This window comes from Pseudopodoces humilis, chromosome 1 (genome assembly GCF_049639895.1).
Source record: "Pseudopodoces humilis isolate 2021_Gansu_Grassland_sample_001 chromosome 1, ASM4963989v1, whole genome shotgun sequence".
NCBI lineage: Eukaryota > Metazoa > Chordata > Aves > Passeriformes > Paridae > Pseudopodoces > Pseudopodoces humilis.
In genome coordinates, this window is record NC_142200.1 from 20,940,079 (window position 1) to 20,957,389 (window position 17,311).

General features: G+C 37.7%; 1 protein-coding gene across 5 annotated transcripts in view; it reads right to left on the reverse strand.

Moving 5' to 3' along the window:
• VPS13B (vacuolar protein sorting 13 homolog B) overlaps positions 1 to 17,311 on the reverse strand; it is a 423,329-nt gene that overhangs the window by 31,761 nt on the left and 374,257 nt on the right. For 4 of the 5 annotated variants that reach the window (XM_088065985.1, XM_088066031.1, XM_088065896.1 and 1 more), the window contains exons 43-50: positions 15,065 to 15,226; positions 5,234 to 5,389; positions 3,646 to 3,909; positions 3,411 to 3,494; positions 3,070 to 3,245; positions 2,421 to 2,591; positions 1,560 to 1,761; positions 387 to 575 (exon numbers count right to left, since the gene is read on the reverse strand). In XM_088065985.1, the coding sequence (XP_087922111.1) occupies positions 387 to 575; positions 1,560 to 1,761; positions 2,421 to 2,591; positions 3,070 to 3,245; positions 3,411 to 3,494; positions 3,646 to 3,909; positions 5,234 to 5,389; positions 15,065 to 15,226 (1,404 nt within the window). The remainder of the gene's footprint in view (positions 1 to 386; positions 576 to 1,559; positions 1,762 to 2,420; positions 2,592 to 3,069; positions 3,246 to 3,410; positions 3,495 to 3,645; positions 3,910 to 5,233; positions 5,390 to 15,064; positions 15,227 to 17,311) is intronic. The other variant, XM_088066072.1, reaches the window with a different exon arrangement.

Here is a 17,311-nt window from a genome sequence, read left to right on the forward strand (position 1 = left end):
GTCACACAAAAGGTAGCGAAATGTACCAACAGAATTGCTGTTTTCTTTCTAATCAAAGAAATCCTCTCTACTTTCATGCACTTTGTAACTGGAGCCGCATCACGTGCTTTTGAAGTTGCATCTGTCAATGTTATCCAAACAACACTGAGAATCAGTATTTCTTTTTCCAGGAGATACTGTATTATCTTTATGGGTTGCACAGTATGCTTTTGGCAATCTAATTCTTTAAACTGTATTTCATACATTGTTTACACTCTCTTTATGTTGGACATATATTAACATAATTAGGGAGAAGCTTTCACACTGCATACATTTGATTGTTTTATCTGCTATATGACTTTGTTTTTACATGATAAAGTTACAAATCATTATAATTTTCTTCTAACCTTTTGATGACCTGGAAAAGCACCAAGTTTAATTTCAGCTTCAACAAAACCTTCTTCATCCAATGTTACTACTTCCCCATTATCGGCATCCTTCCATTTTGGGGAAGTCACATTATGAACCAGTTTAATTGCCACCGATTTGTGCACAGTATTAGTGTTTGCCCAGTATATTCCAACCTGGAAAGCTTCCTGTAAGTGAAAAAATTATTGATTATCAGTTGTTCACAACTTGATACATTTCTATTACAGTTCTAAAGGCATTTTCCATTAGGCAGTGAAGTTAATTTCCTGCCTTTCTCCCTCTGATTCTTGCTATGTGGTACAAGGTTAGATGAAACTGCAAGGTGGGTAAGGAACTGATCCTCACAAAGGATCAAGGCTGTAGTCTACAGTGAGATGTGTTACTAGGCAGACCTTTTGTTTATTAACAGACATGGGGGGGGATGACAGAATAAACAGGAAGTATCAGATTGTTCAACTGGAATTAAGAAGCTGATGTGTCAAATCACCTTAATTATTTTGAAACTAAAGAATATTTGAGTTATAATAAAAAAAAGAATGTGCATGGCCAAGATATGTGGGAACATCCATTACACTGAACTAAGGAAGGCAGGCGTTTCAAAAAAAATCTTCCTCTATTGTAATCATTCTGCGTCATTATCAGCTTTTCCTGGTAACACTGAAAGCTATGAACTAACATAACATAAAGCACTCTCAAACAAAACATTCCTTTCAGGCTGTCAATTTTGCTGCTGTGGTCAACAATTTCCCAAGTTGGCACAGCAGGGGCCAAAATCTTTACTTGGCCTTTACAGCAGTTTTCAAAGGCTGCTACCTTACACCCATGTTGCAGATTCTTTGGCAGAACTAAGAGGAAGGGGAGAAGGCTGCTGATGGAATGAAAACCTTCTGCCTACAGTGTCTTGCAGATAATTTTCAACTATCCATCTTCAGGATGTTGTTTTTCAACCATTGCTACCAAGTACGTTGTGCTATTTACTCAGTGACTCAGACAGTGTGGTGAATTCCTATTGTTACTGCTAGTCCTCACATATGACTAACAGACAGACAGACACAGTGACTGGAAAGTGGGAATCATCTGGAGTAATAAGCATTCTTCAGAATCAGTGTGCTTAGCAGAACTGTGCCTGCTAATGTGAAAGGCAAAGTTACCTCGAAGTTGGGAGGTATAACTACTTTCCCGCTAGGTACTTGAAGAAGAATCTTCTCTCCTTCAAACAGCCAGAGGTCCCACTTGGACTGATTGATAAGCAATGCCCAGGGCAGGAGTTCAATCAGCAGAGTTTTAACACATGGTTTCCACACTGACAGCTTTACCCGCATTGGACTATCCCATTGGGAGAGCTGTTCATTGCTGGCAAAAACAAATAAGCAAAAACATAAAGTCAAAGGAATAACAAATTCAAGACTGCAAATGCTAAGATGTCTTTTTCAGAAATTTGCAAGGTTTTTCTGGTGGTGAAATAGAAAAACTTCTTACCTTATCATTCTGGAACACACTGAGGTGCTGTAAGATCTAGATATGTGTTGGCTATAAAGGCATATTTTTAACTCCACAAGCTCAACCTAAATTTAGTCAATTAATAAATGCCTTAACAGAGTTACCGCTGTCCATCAGAGCTAAACCTGTGACTTTTGTAGTCGTCAAATCACATTCCCTTTTTCTTCCCCCAACAACTACTTCTACAGCAACTCCTTGTTTCTCTGCTGAAACAAACAGCAGCTGAATAAACAACAGCCTCTAGAGCTGCAGTAAAGAAAGTGCATTCACAAAAAAAAGGCTTTATTTTTGAAAAATCCATACTTGATGCATTCTTAGTGTAAACAAGGGCAGCCCTGAGGCTGACCTAATTTTTTTCCCTATCTGATACAGATTCTGCAGTTTACATGCAGGAATTATGTAATTGCTGAAAATACATTCAATGTTCATCACATATAGTCTTCCAGAATGTGATTTCAGTTTATTTGGAAGGGCAATGCATCAGTCATGAAGAAAGTTTAGCAAGGAGTTACCTGTCTGAATCCTTCCTATTATAAGGCCATGCAGGCTGGGGAGGACTAGCAATGCCATAGAACTCGGAGAGCACTTGGCTGACGTTGCCACCCGGATGGGATTTAGTTGCTATCTGTTTAATCAGAGTGGTTGAGATAGGGACTGCACACTCTGATGGATCATCTTCTTCCCTGCCATTGAAAACAAACTCAGTCACTTACACAAGATCAAGCATTAGCATTAGCATTATCTCTAATGAGGCTTCCCAAGTGAACTCTGCAGCAGGAACACTTTCATGGTAATTGATGAATCAAGTTACGATGTCCAACAAGTTCCTGAGAATTTACTGACATGCACAGGCTTATTATGACACTGTAATGACTCTAAAAACTCTTCAGTATTCTCAAAAAACAATTTCAAGATAATTCAGGAATTTATTTTTTAAAACACAAGAACAGGGACTGCTTAATTAAACAAATGCCAGTGTGCTTGGGATAGTTGTACCAAATTTAGTGTCACCTCTGATATAATTTCAGCTAAATATGCTTGTTCTGCCATATCCCCTCTGGGCATGGCATACTTTTGGAAAAATGTAGAAGTAGTTGAAGTGTAAATTATTCTTTCTTTTCCATATAAATGAACTATTTTCAAGGAAGATGAGTATTTTACCTGGCTTGAAAAGTCAGGTGGTGTGTAAGATCAGGTTCTATATTTTGCAGTGCTTTCTCTTGTCCTTTCCCTGGAATCACTTGTGTTTCATTCAGTCCCAGGCTTCTTTTCTCTATATGTATGATAATAGGGTCTGGAAGATGGCTCCTTACAATGAAAAGAGGGCTGAAGACAATCTACAAAAAGGAAAAAACATACCAATTTAAAGCCAATCTTATTTCAGTAGTACAACTGTTGAAACAAACTATTGATAAATCTTTACAGTAGGTCATTCTGACCTTAATTCATTATGATATATAAGGCATAAACATTTAGATTTCAGAGACATTAAATGCACTTACTAATCGCTGTTGCACATGTGAATTTGGCTCCAAAGTCAAAATTGTGCACCACACATATGTAATTGAACTCTTTGAAGATGGTACCTGTTTGTAGAAAGATCAGCATTACACTAGCATTATTTCAGGATGATAACATCCACTATTTCATTATATCAGATAGAAGTCTAAATTCGAAGTACTCAGTTCTCTCAGACGTTTTTAATGCTTTATTCCACATACCCATTTCTAGTCATACCTGAATGACAGTGCTGTGTTCTGTGTGTTTAGAACTTAGACATACGTCTTGGGACCAGTCTTCATCTCCTGTAGATTTCACGCTCAGCTCAGTGAGCTCATTGTTTTCTAGGATATACGAAGGCAATTTCTGCTTGGCTGCAAGGCAGTTGATGTGTTCTTTAACAACAGCCTGTCCATCTTGACTAATGTAATGCTGAACCACTTTCAGTTCAATACTTTCAGAAAGGTAACTACAGACTGTCTGTCTTCCACAGATTAGGATCTAAAACACACAAAAAATACAGCTCTTACATAAACAACTGTGAAAAAGAAAAAAAAAAGGTCAAAATTGAATTAGAGAGTGAAAACCTGTAGAAGAATAATCTTCCTGCTTTAGGTTTTCTCAAGTATGCTGAAGGCAGTGACTGGTAAAACATTATTTTTATTGGCCAAATGTATGTCCAATTTCATAGAAATCTAGGCATTAAAATGCTTGAAATATTGGTAAGGCAGTATCCACGCTTGAAAGAAACATGGAACATATCCACTTTCCTTCCCACTGAACTCAGCAGTACTGCCCATGACTGACAGTTCTGGTTTGGTCTGTGATTGTCTCTGAATGTTGAGACATTTCTGAGCAGTCACAGGGATGCACTTCAGAAAGGTTTCTACTGATACCTCACATTCCCATCCCAAGCCAATGATCCAGACCTTTCACAGTATGTCTGCTGTTTTAAAGCTTATAGTTTCAATTAATGACTGTAATGTGTTTCTGTATTTAAGCACACACACCTAGAAAATGACCAAATTAGACTTGACTTTGTTGCTGTCCATCATACATGAATTGTTTATTGTAGAGATGCATATGACTTTTTCCAAATCATAGCAAGGAACACGATTTCATGTGCACCCCTGTACAACCATCAGAATTTCTTTATGCATGAGGGCACACATCACAGCTACAGCCCACCATGTGAAATCTCAGCAGGGCTTTCAGTGACGCCAGGCACTGCTTCTGTCTGCTCAGCTGTGCCGTTGCTGAGCAGTACAGCTTTGCCACATCCATGAGCTGAGCATGTTCTGTCCACCACATGCTCTGGCTTCTGCCAATGCAGGCAGAACGGCTGCAGTGTTATTAAACATCTCTTTACAAAAATAGTAAAGGGAAAGTTATTGAACAGCAGCTCATTTTCAAATGTTAATTTGGTAATTCTTTCACTTTAAAAAATGTGTAGGTCTGAATTACAACCCAGAATATATTATGAACAGTTTCTTAAAAAAAAATTAAGAGAAATATCTGTTTCTTGACAGCTTAAAACATGTAAGAGATTGTGCAACTTAGCACTGTCAGAACTTATGAACCAGGTGAAGGGATATTTACTCGAGCATATAAAATACATGCTGGTAACTGAGCTTTTAAATACTAAGATCAACACCAAAGTGAAGAAAAAAGTTGTAAGAATTCCCCAAAATAGCCCCAAAAGACTGCTATACTTGTTTTTTGCAGATCCCAGTAGGAGAGAATAAATAACAAAGTGACTAATTAATGAAAAGGTGACAGTTTAAATTACTGATGTTATTTTTTCCTAACTGGACCAAATCCTTACTTGCTTCTGCACTCCACTGAGCTGCTGAACCTTGATAATAAGCGATGCTGTCCGGCCCTTGTACTGAATGGTGCGAATAAAGGTTCCTGTATTGTCCACACTGAATGGCTCAGACCACCGCCAGTTTCCCCAGCCTTCAATACAGATGTGTAACAGCTGGAAAGAAAGAAATTACTACTTCAATACATAACCAGGGGAAAAAAAGTGCCTTGCAGTAGGATATAAATTCCCATGACAGAGAAATACTCTTGGTTTGAAATCTCAGCAATGCTAAGCACACCAGTTGTCCAAATGATCCATTCAGCCTGTAATTCTGTGATTTCAGACACAATCAGAAGAAGCAACAATACCATAAAATGGCTCTGGATCATGCATTTCTATAAATTACCTCCTTTAACAGTATATGTAACATCCAGACACACAACTGTTCATAAAAAAAAAAAAAAAAAAAAAAAAGGGCAAGTAGACTAGAGAGCATAAAACAGGAAATAAGAGATTTTCTCCACTGCCTTTGAAGTTGTTCTAGAAGTCCAGCAAGGTGATGTGGAACACAGGTCCATGCCAGATTTTTTGCCTTCAGAATAAGACAGAAAATAACAAATACCCTTCCCTTTGAAAATAAAGAAGGACTTGTATAGCTTGCATATATGTGTCTGTTAAAAGCAGAATGTGGTATATTGCTGAGAGATGGGAAACATTTCATTTCTTACACAAATGTGGTGGTAAGTTCAAGCTTGACTGCATGAGAAGAAATTTAACTGCGTAATTATACTCCCTATGTGATTTATTCCGGAAAAGGAGTGGCTTTTTTCCCGTTTAACTTAAATCACTTCCAGAGCAATACAGTCTTTCATCATTTGAAGAGCCTTTCATCCATTTACCCACCATACGCACTTACCTCTGTCCCATGGAGATTCTTTAAGCCAGAGTAGTGAAAATTGGTACTGTTCCATGTAGGTCAATGAAGTTACATAAATTTACACCAGCTGAAGATCTGGCTATTTAGCTCTGTATAGATCTTTTGTGGCTGTGCAAACTTAAGGATGTGAGTTATATATAAGGGATCAAAGCAATAAGCATTCTGGGTAAAATTTATTCTTTGCAGAGGGCCAGCACAGAGCCTAAGCATCACTTAAGTTCTTTAAAACAGTCATATGAAGGCCTTGTGGGAATTCTCTCTTGAGGGTTGAATTTCACTCTGATTTTGGACATCTGTCATTAATTAATTTAAGTAATTGAGAACAGGATCAGGCCCAAAGATTGATTATTTACACTAGCAAAAACTGAAACTTGTAAATACTGTGTTCTTCCACGATTTGTTTCCAGAAAGAGATAGCATTCACCATGGGTCTGGTCAGTTGGATTTAGTGAAGGGCTAGATGTTGGGGTTTCCTTCGTTGTTTTAAGAAACAACCACAGCAATAACTTTCAAAGATACTACAATTCAGTAGCCTGTTTGCAATTTGTGGTATCCTCAGCACAAGTTAGACACAGAACAATAACATCCATTCAGTGGGTGGCTTTTGAATTTGCAAGAGTGATGACTGTTGCATTCAGATTCAAATGAGTTTTATGCTGGAAGCACAAAAGCTGATACGTGCCCGTGTGTGCAAGGACAGGCATCTGGATTTATATTCAAGGTTATGTTGAGGGAGGCTGTACACTAGGATAGTCAAACTAATAAACAAACATGTCACTTCGATTCTGAAGTATTAGTTAAAGAAGAGTAAAAAGAAAGCAACAAAAAATCCAATTGCAGTGGCTGGAATCTGTTCAGTTTCTTACAGAGGCAGCTGGGAATAAATCTCATCACATATGAAAATTAGTAGAAACAAGAACACTGTTTACTTTGGAGAGAATGGTAGCTGGAAATGACAGCCAAATAATGAGAGAAGGTACTTAAGCGGTCAGTCTCAGCTAGCAGGCCCACAAAATACTGCGTGCTCCAAAGATAGATGTCACGTTAAATGCCATAATTGACGATTAGTAATTACATGTAGCTACAACATTAGGATGTCTCCCACCCTGTATAAACAGCTTTGCTCACGAGCTGAATGTTCTCAAGGAACATGCTGTTGCTGTCAGCTTTCCCTGAGCAGTCATCAGCTCCCAAATGCTGCCTTACTAATTTTCTGTGTACAGATTAGTCTGCATTTAACTTCAAGGTTCAGAAAGAAAAATAAAGAAGAGCTATTACCACATATTGACGTTTTCTTATTTTACAAACATACAATTTGCATACTGGTAAATGTGAAAGATACAGCCTTCATAATTTATTTTAAAGATATCTAATATATTTGTATTAATGACCTAACATTATAAGAATTGGGTGCTGTATAAGTTTACTTTTGAGCCAAGAAACTGTATTCCATGAAAACAAAAAAGATGGATGATTAAGTTATTTAAATGTGAGATTTCTGGAAAAGATGGCTAGAAATAATCAGCAAATGACACTAAGTGATGCAGAGATATATGGCAGGAAATAAAAATGGCAGTAATTTTAGGGAACTAGTAATCAGATATTAGCATGACTTTAGCAGAAAACAGATTTACAGATTCACAAAATTTTCCAATCTGGAAGGAAATTCACAAGGATCATCAAGTCAAGCTCTTAAATGAATGGCCCCTACAGGGATTTAACCCAAAACCTTGGTGTTATTTGCATCCTGCTCTGACCAAACAGTTATCAAAGTGAGTTGATACTAAAGATTTGCAATAACTGCTGCTAACTCTTCCATTTATCAAATTTTATGCTAATTCTAAGAATTTATTAGGCAGTCTGTTCAAAAAAAGTTCAACAAATATAGCTAGGTATGGGACATATATTAGGAGAAAAGAGAAGTCATTGCATTAAGGTACAAAAAAATGGACTTCAAAGCATTCTAAGAAATACAATCCAGTGATAAGCAAAAATTTGCTGCTTAGAGAGAATTGAAACAGACTATCTATTGTATACATGAAGATAGGCACTCATTCGTGTAAATACTTGATTTCTGCATTTTCTGTCAGGGAAATATACTAGCAGATAACCCAGACAGTTTTATTTTGACTAGACTTGGCTGGGGTTTGGATTTGCAATTCTTAGCCATTATGGATTTCTGCTTTGAGAGGAATAGAAATTACTTCAAGGGAAGCAGATTAAGATGAAGCAGCTCTTACTGGAGCAAATGGCTAGAAAAGCTTTATCTTTAAAATAAAGAATACCTTTATCATGCCTCTTCACAGAATGTTTCTATGTGCTCCTCAAAATTTACTTAGGTTTTCAGCTAGATGTGTGAGTGAAGGATATGATCTGAGTAAATAAACTTGTGTGTCATATGACAAAGAATGAGGACTAAAATGGGGGATTAAAAGTGAGACTGAGAATTTAGCCTGTTCAGAAAAGGCATCAATTTCCAACTGTACAAGTAATTTAACGCTTGAGCCCTCAAAATGCTCAGTGATGCAAATTTGATTTCTACTCTGCTTGCAGATTCACCAGATTTAACTTGGTTTCACCACAGTTCTTTAGAATGTATTTGTCTTCTAAGTGAAACTAGAAAATGTTTTTTTGAAGGGAACAAGGGTAATTGCTATGAAATCTGAGAGTTTGGGAAGAATCAAGTAAAGACCTAGTTAATGGTGTGGAAGCAGTTGTTATTTTAAAATATAGACGATAGTAAAATAAAAGCTGTGACAATGCAGCAGCATGGAGGAAATGGAGCTCTGGAGATGGGAGCTGAATTCTAAGACTTGAAGCTAAAGAAATTTTAATTGAAAAATTAAAGGAGAAGCTTGATTTGTATTTTTTACTGTGTTTTCACAATACAAGGTAGCTCTTGACTAGGATTAGGATTTACAACAATAAAACCACCCAAAATTTGGAAAAATAGTGAATGAAATACTTATTTGGTGGCAGTGGCCACCAAAACAGCTTGAACTTCACTTTGGCTTCATTTTCTCATGTGACCTGGGAGATCTGGCCAGTTCTATGCCATCGGCCCTTGTAGGACAGAAATCCAGTACATAGCATGGAAAAACGCAATTTTCATCACCCCCAAGCTGGCTAGTAGATGAAAGGTCACACTTGGCAGATAAACTCTGACCCTGGGGGCTCCTGGAGACGTTGTGAACCTCAACATTACCTGCAAAGCAGGCCTGAACCTCATAGATACAAACTCACCCTGCAGAAAAGTCTTTTGGCTAAGGAACAGTAACCAAATTATGAGTATTCATGGATAATATTAATCCTTATCTGCCCCAGATATTATCTAGAAATTCAATTACATAGTATAACCATTGATTTAGAATGCAGGACTCCCCAAAAAAGCAATAGCACTCTTCTCACAATTTGAACAGCATAAAATAACATACAACTTTTTTGCCTGATGTTTTCTCTAATGACCTGGGGAGGATTATATAAAGTACAAGAGATTGTTCAGAGAACCTGTAATATTCTTGAAAAGTAAAGTGGGAAAATACTCAAAATAACAACTAATATATAAGTTACAGTTTCTAAGTTTGAACCCACAGAGCAGTGCATATAATTTTACACATTATATAACCCAGTATCTGAAAGAACTGCAACTTGGAAGTAAATAACAATGAAATGTGATCCTGCTGCAACATGAATCAAAATTTGGCTTCAGTCTTTTTCTTGGTAGGAGAATGAGAAGGAGATTCTTAAATAGCAAATTTACTATTTGTAAAACTACAGTAACCTTTAAAAAGTAAGTTTATAAAATTTAGAATTTGTGTTCACAGTCACACTATTTGAAATAAGAAAAATTCTAAATGTGTTCCAGTGAAAGTATTAATAACGTACTAACCAGTACGAATATCTACTCAAGACTTTGTAAGTGTATGACCAGAAAAGTGATAGATATATATTCCCTCAAATTCTATTTAAGTAGCAATAAAATGACAGAGTTTCAGGCATATTTACTTTGATAAAAAAGAAATACCTTTTATTTATAACTACATTCTCATTGAAGTCATTGCGTAGTTCAACACAGGAACTGATTTTTATCCAGTATATCTCCTGTTTCAAGTTAAAGATGATAAAAATGGGTAACTGTTACTGTAACCCTGGAAGGAGACTGCAGAAAGGTTTGAGAGCTGCTACTTCTAAAAACTTCTACTATGCAACATTATGTTCTGCTCGAAAGCACACAAATAAACTTAAATCCCTCAGTCTGTGCTTCCTCAGAGGACTCTGCTCAAGTTTGAGTGTGGGGAAAACAACTAGTAATAAGTAGCACATTATAGACAATTTCTGCTGTCTGTTCATAAGCAAACAATCTCTGCAGAATACATTCAGGAGACTCTCACATGGATATCTGGTTTTTACATTTGCTGTGATCCCTAGTGAGACCCTCCAATTGCCTACTGTCTTGCAAGACAGAATTCCTTAACTCTGAGTAAACTACTAGGAAGATCTGATCTCTTCTAACTTCAGAGTTTCACCCTATGTATCATATGCTCCAGTTCATCTAAAAAACACAGCTGTCTTGGAGACAAACATTACTTTTGATGTAACTGGGGCCCATCCCACAAAACAATGTGAAGATCAAGATAAGGAGTGCAGACTGGATCCAATAATAACGTAGGAGCCAGTGTTGTCTGTAGAGCATAGGAATGATGTATCTTCTCTTCCCTTTTAATGATATCTAACAGACCTCTAACTTTCATTAAAATCTGCAAAAGGAACTCACAAAATCTGGCAGCTTTAGATAGAATTGCATAAAGCCTCAAATACCATCAGTTTTGGACCTACCCCAACTGGGAAAGGGACTATATAGTTGGGGGTGTCTTATCCTTAAGGGGGGGCCAAAACCTCATGAAATCTGAGGAAAATGAGGGGGATGGAGTCATGAAGAAGAGTGAGCATCGGACCTCAGGCTTATTACTGAAATATTAGCCAAACTAGCGAGACTTGCAGGAATCAGAGTGAAAGTTAAAAGGGAAAGGTTAGGTTCCCTGAAATGTAAAGGATCTGGGCAGAGAAAAAATGAAGGAAGCAAGGAACTTTAAGTTAAGCCAAACAGTTGAAACAGTTGGAGGGACACCATCAAGAGTTGATAAATACAAATCCTTGGTGTGCTATAGCTGTTTTCGCAACATAAAATAGTTGAAATTATTTTAATTTTGGCCTATAGTTTCATTAACAATAAAAGTAATTCTAAATGTAAATAAAACATTATAAAACTATCAGCTAAAAAAAAGTATTTTAGGTGCATATATATTTAATTGTGTTAGATAATTTAGAAGGACAATTACTGCATCTCTATGCTTAATTAGCAAAAGAAAAATGGAGAATTTTATTGATGTGAATGTAAAAGAAATACAATCCTTTTAAAACTATTTATTTTCATTTAACTGAACTGCCTTGCCATACTAAAAAAACATTTTGCAGAGGTTAAATAAAGTATTTCATGGCAACCGCTGCTTCTTAGTGCCTGTGTAACAAGAAACATGAGCCAGCCAAAGTTGTGCAAGTTGGTTTTCTTTCCCAGTAAGAGAATGTGGTATCTAAGACCTTGTCCTAACTCATTTTATCCCCAAGAGTAAGTCAAGTAAGTCAAGTATGAACTAATGCCTGGAGGGAAGTCCCTGACTCCAGAAGTATGGATTATTTCACATTTATCTTACAATCTGCTCTCAGAGTTCTTAAAATTCACTAACTTGGCAAGTCAGGAATTATCATGAGAAATGAAATAATTTCATAACTATGAAGTCATCTAGCATTCCATGAATATGACACTCAGAGGGTTTGTCCTTGCTTGGGCATTATTCTGACCTTTGGATAACAAGCTGCTAGATAGTTTTGCATGGAAACAATTAGAAAAGTGCCATAGTATAACAGGGACAACCTGATGCCTTGATTGAGTTGTTGTTTTCATTTCAAGGATTTGTATTAATCATTAAAAAGATGTACATGACAACATTTGTAATAATATTTAAACAAACTTGTTTTGCATGATTTAAAATGACTAAGGATTGTACTGGTTAGATGAGCTGCCATTCTGAATGCTGTATTTACAGTGACTTGTATTGGCAATAACCAAATGAATAGGCTTACAGGGGAATGCCAAGGTTCTCTCTTTACAAGACTTTTGTAAAGGAAATTTGTTTCTATCTCAACTGTGCATAGAAAGCCTGTGCTCCCATATAGTTTCCGTGAAATTACCTCAGTGCTGTTTTTTAGTCTCTAAATTTCCCGGCAAGACATAGCTGTTCAAAAATGTTAAGAGAGCAAAAATCATCTTGAAATTATTCCAAAGGCTGGGACAAGGGAAGTATAACCTCCCTACTAGAAGAGCCTGCTGGCCAGCAGTGTGGCTGAGTCAGGAGTCAGCTGTTAGCTTTGCCATCTCCTGGGATGTGGGAATCCATCACAACACTGCTGACTTTTTATCAGCCCAGTTTTTCAGTGAATCTAAATCTGATCAGAGCAAAACAGAATGGGGAAACCCTTTGACATCACCAACTGTTAGCTGAAGAATGAATATCTGAAAAATGAATCTGAAGCTCCTACTGTCACCTCACCCACTCCCTTATGTGTGATTTGGTTTTCTGATGGACTTTTCCGCCTTTCATCCTGCACTTTTGCTTTTCATTTAGTAAGAAACTTACATTGCAGCCATGAAAACGTTTTGCAGTGCTCAAGCCTGTGACTGAAAGCACAGTGTAAGATTTCCAGGTGCTGGATGTCTATTGCCATATATTCTGATGGTGGTTTTTAGCAGTTCATTTGCAACTAAGAGAAAGTATCAGTAATAAGATGTCATTTTAACTCTTCGACTTTTCACTTGCTTGAGATAATCTTAATTTTTAAAACTCTTTCATTTTTGCACCATTACTGAATAATTATTTCTATATTTCTAAACCACTACAACACCATACTCAGAACTACACCTTCAGTAGATCTATCTAAAATGAAGATTCTCACAACTGAGTAATTTTATGTAAGTAACCAGAAAATGGATGTAACACATTTTTAAGAGGAAAGCCTTACTTAGTTCTGGTTATTTACATTGCTTTAAATATTTCTTTCTTCTTCCATGTATTTATGAAAAGGTTTAAATGTAATTGGATGGTTGCTACAAATGCAAGTGATAATCGGTTATGAAATATAGGTTACACTTAGCTAGCTTTCTTTCTTCCTCACACAACCAAAGGGAATTACAACACCTGTAATCCTGTAATGAGTGGGGATCCTGTCTCACACCCTGACACGTGCCCAGCTGCACAGAGCACAGTCACCGCTTGGTTTGCTTGCCCGTGGGATGTGGTATCACAGGCATTTTATGAGAAAACATATCTTTTTTTAAAACATGGAAAGGGACATACAGTATTCCAGAGTCTCAAAGTCTCCAAAAGCCACTCTCTGTCACTATTACACCAGCACACACTTTTTATAACAGCTCCTCTGTTGCTGGGCTAAGATGGTCCTTTATTGCCTTCCTCTTAACTTATGCCCTGACTTCAGTGTCAACTGCAATTGTTTACTCTGGCAGATTTTGCTCTGCACAGATTACCACATTCATGTAAAATTCAGTAGTTTTGCATATCCATCAGCTGACATGTGAATGAAAACCACAGTAAATTTGCCATCTCTGCTTTCCAGTGTAACTTGAAACTTGTCAACAGTGAAAGTGGGCACAACTCCTGTTTAGAATTACCATTCAAAATTTGCCTTCTTTCTCACATGCTAAGACTGGTATTTCCTAGGGCTCTAAAGGAGTTAGGAACTCACATTCACTACATTCCTCCTCAGATCTGTTGAATTTTTAGTAATTTTCAGGGCAGGACTACTGCTCAGCAAATGGGGTGGCACAGGTTTGTAGTTTCCTACTCAGCAGGAGCTGGGGATATACTAAGAAAAGAGAAGGAATGGGTTTGCTGTTTCATAAACACTTTTAAAATTAGATTTAAGTTCTTGTCCTGTCTTGAATTAAGATGAGAAGTCTGTTTTTCACCACTACCCAAGTGTTGGTCTCCTCTCCCAAGTAACAAGTAATAGGACAAGAGGAAATGGCCTCAAATTGTGCCAGGAAGGTTTAGATTGGATATCAGGAAAAGTTGCCTCATGGTAAGGGTTGTCAAGCATTGGAACAGGCTGCCCAGGGAATGGCTGAGTCACCATCCCTGAAAGTCTTTAAAAGATGTGTGGATGTGGCACTTAGGGACATGGTCTAGTGGTGGACTTGGCAGTACTGGTTTAAAATCACTCAATGATTTTAAAGGTCTTTCCAACTTAAATGATTCTACAGTTTTATTGAAATACTTCCCAATGATAGTTTAAAAGTATTTAATTTCAGTTTCAGTGTTTATCCTTTAAACAAAAAATCCAATAACCTAACAACTGCATTATTTAAACTATGTAAGTGGGGTGTTTCTGACAATTTCAAATCTTTTTAAGGCAAACACTAAGTTGAGAGCTTTGTCCAGTTTGACCCTGTTCTGCAAACCATTTCAGTGAACAGATGCTTCTGGTAAAAACAATTGGTTAAAAAAATTCCCCAAACCTCTAATGTACATCTCAGAAAACACGGATCACTTAGTTATAGAAACCTGGCAAGCTGTCTTTCCTTTTTTCAGAAGCTTCACACAACTGCTTCGTTTTACAAAAAGTGCACATCCAATTCTACCCTTGAGTAACTTTTAAAGACTTCTGGCTTTTCTCACACTTTGTTTACCTTTTCTCTGTGTTGCAGCTCCAGTGTGTGACTCCTGAAGGAACTGGAGCTTTAGAGATAGTTGAGACCACAGAGAAAACTGGAGAATCAGTGCATAAAGCCACCATCAGCTTTAGCAAATGCTGCCCTGGAAGGGCTGTTTCTGACATACCTGCGGGGACTTGTGCGAGCGCCAGCTGTACTGGTGGCTGTGGAGAGTAGCCAGCAAAATATTCTCATCAGTATCCACCTGGCCAAACCTCAGTGTCTCCTGGGTGTCATTACAGATCACGAAATGGCTGAAGACAAACTCCTCTGCCTCAGGGCATCGGTTCTGAAAGGAAAGGGATATGAAAGCCAGTAAGAATCAATGTCAGTTGCAGGACATTCAGCAGCTGCCTGCCCAGTGGCAACTGTTACAACACAGAAATGCAAGATCTCTTCCCTTAGCTTTGGCCTCATAGTAATTTCTGCAAAATCTAGTTTCTGGGCTGACAAAATACATCCTGAGTCTTAAAATATTTTACTTTATGTTTCTGTAATGCAAATCTTAAAGATTTAAAACTACAATGAAATGAAATTTTCTAATTTGGGTAAAAAACTTCAAAAACATTAAATTCTACGGGAAATTATATTACATAGGGTAGACAGGGTACAACAGGCTGAGCAGAGAGGCATGAAGAGGTTTCTTATTGCTTGACAACTGAGCTCTCAGGCCAACAAGTTTACAGTTCCTCTTCCCCAGCTTCTGCTTCTACTTTGAAATATTGCTGTGGATCAGCAGAAGATTCCCTTCTTCCTGATACCACATCACTTGAAAAGACAGCTAAAGAAAAAAAAAGAGACATGAGTAGAGTATTTTCACAGCTCCATGAGGCTAGTTTGAAAATGCATCATGCCATTTAATAGGGGAAAAAAAAAAAATCACAGGTTTAAAATGTATTTTAGATTTTGCAATATCTTTTCTCCAACATCTTTCCATCCCTCTCTTTCTGCTTTTCGTCTGGCTGCTTGTCACTCTGTTGACACAATAAGACTATATGATAGTCATAAAAATTGCCATAGCTACAGGTCTTCTATCCCTGAAGGCACAAATTATAATCCCCTGTATGGGAGAGGTCAAAATGGGACTGACAATTTGATTTGGAGATCATCTCTCATATATCTCTGCCCTAGTCACTAGTGGGCGGGCACCTTCCACTGACAAGCAGCTATCTAGCAACTGCGACAGTTACTCAAAGAAACCAACATTTGGACAGCCTTTATACAATTTAATGGTTCTAACACAAAATATGCAATTTCTTGTGGTTTTTGCTACGTCTTATTGACCTATCTTCTCTCACACGCTTCTATGACAATATTTTTCTGTTGATTGGTTTCCCTCTTCACATCATAGCTCAGCTACTCATTTCTCATCCTTTCTTCCCATGATGCTTTCTCTAACTCATGGAACCTCCGTGGGTTTCGAGAGCTGATTCTGCTTCCCCTCTTGTTCTCTCAGTGGACCTTTTAAATGGACATTACAAAGCTAACACCTTCCCTGTGTCTAATCATACGGATCCCTTAGCTCTTTGATAACAATGTGCCTGTAAAAATTCAGAGACCAAGCAAGAAATATTTCCTCATAGATTCCTATGCAGCCTTAGTTATCCTTGAAAACCAGTTTGGTACACTGCTTCTAGCACATTGCTGGGTGATGCACATGGAAGTTTTTCTGAGAAGTGAAGTGTGCAAGGTATATCTAGCTTAGCATCCTTGATTGTACATTCACTACTGTTTACTCCAGAAGAACCTAAGGTGAATCTACAGGCAGAATCACAGGATGTCTGGGGCTAGAAGGGACCTCTGCAGGTCACCCAGTCCAATGCCCCTGCTACAGCAGCTTCACCTAGAGCAAGCTGCACAGGATCCCATACAGGAGCTTTTAAATATCTCCAAAGAAGGAGACTCCTGGGTAAGTTCCAGCAACTGATCACCCTCACAGTAAAGATGTTTTTCATGATGCTCAGATGTTTCACGGTGCTTCCTGTGTTTTAGTTTGTGTCTGTTGCCTCTTTGTCCTCAATCAAGACAGGTTGTAATTCCTTTGGTAACTGAGTGTCAGAATGATTGCCTGGGAGTGTTTGTGCAAATATTATTCACCCTAGGAATATTTCAGCATCAGAATATTTAGATTAAAACTTCTTCCCAAATCTCATTACTTCTTCTGCATAAGATCAGGTATCTTTTGTGAAACAGGAGTCAGGTGAGCATAACCAAAACTGCACTTCTTCCAAGCAGCAAAGCTCATTACAGAGCACTATATCTGTATCCTGTTCAGTAGCAGATCTGAGTGTGCTAAAGGCTGACGTTTACAGTGTCCCTTCAGAGTGCAGAGTTTATTTTGGCATTTTCTAGTGCAGGATCTATGACTTTTTAC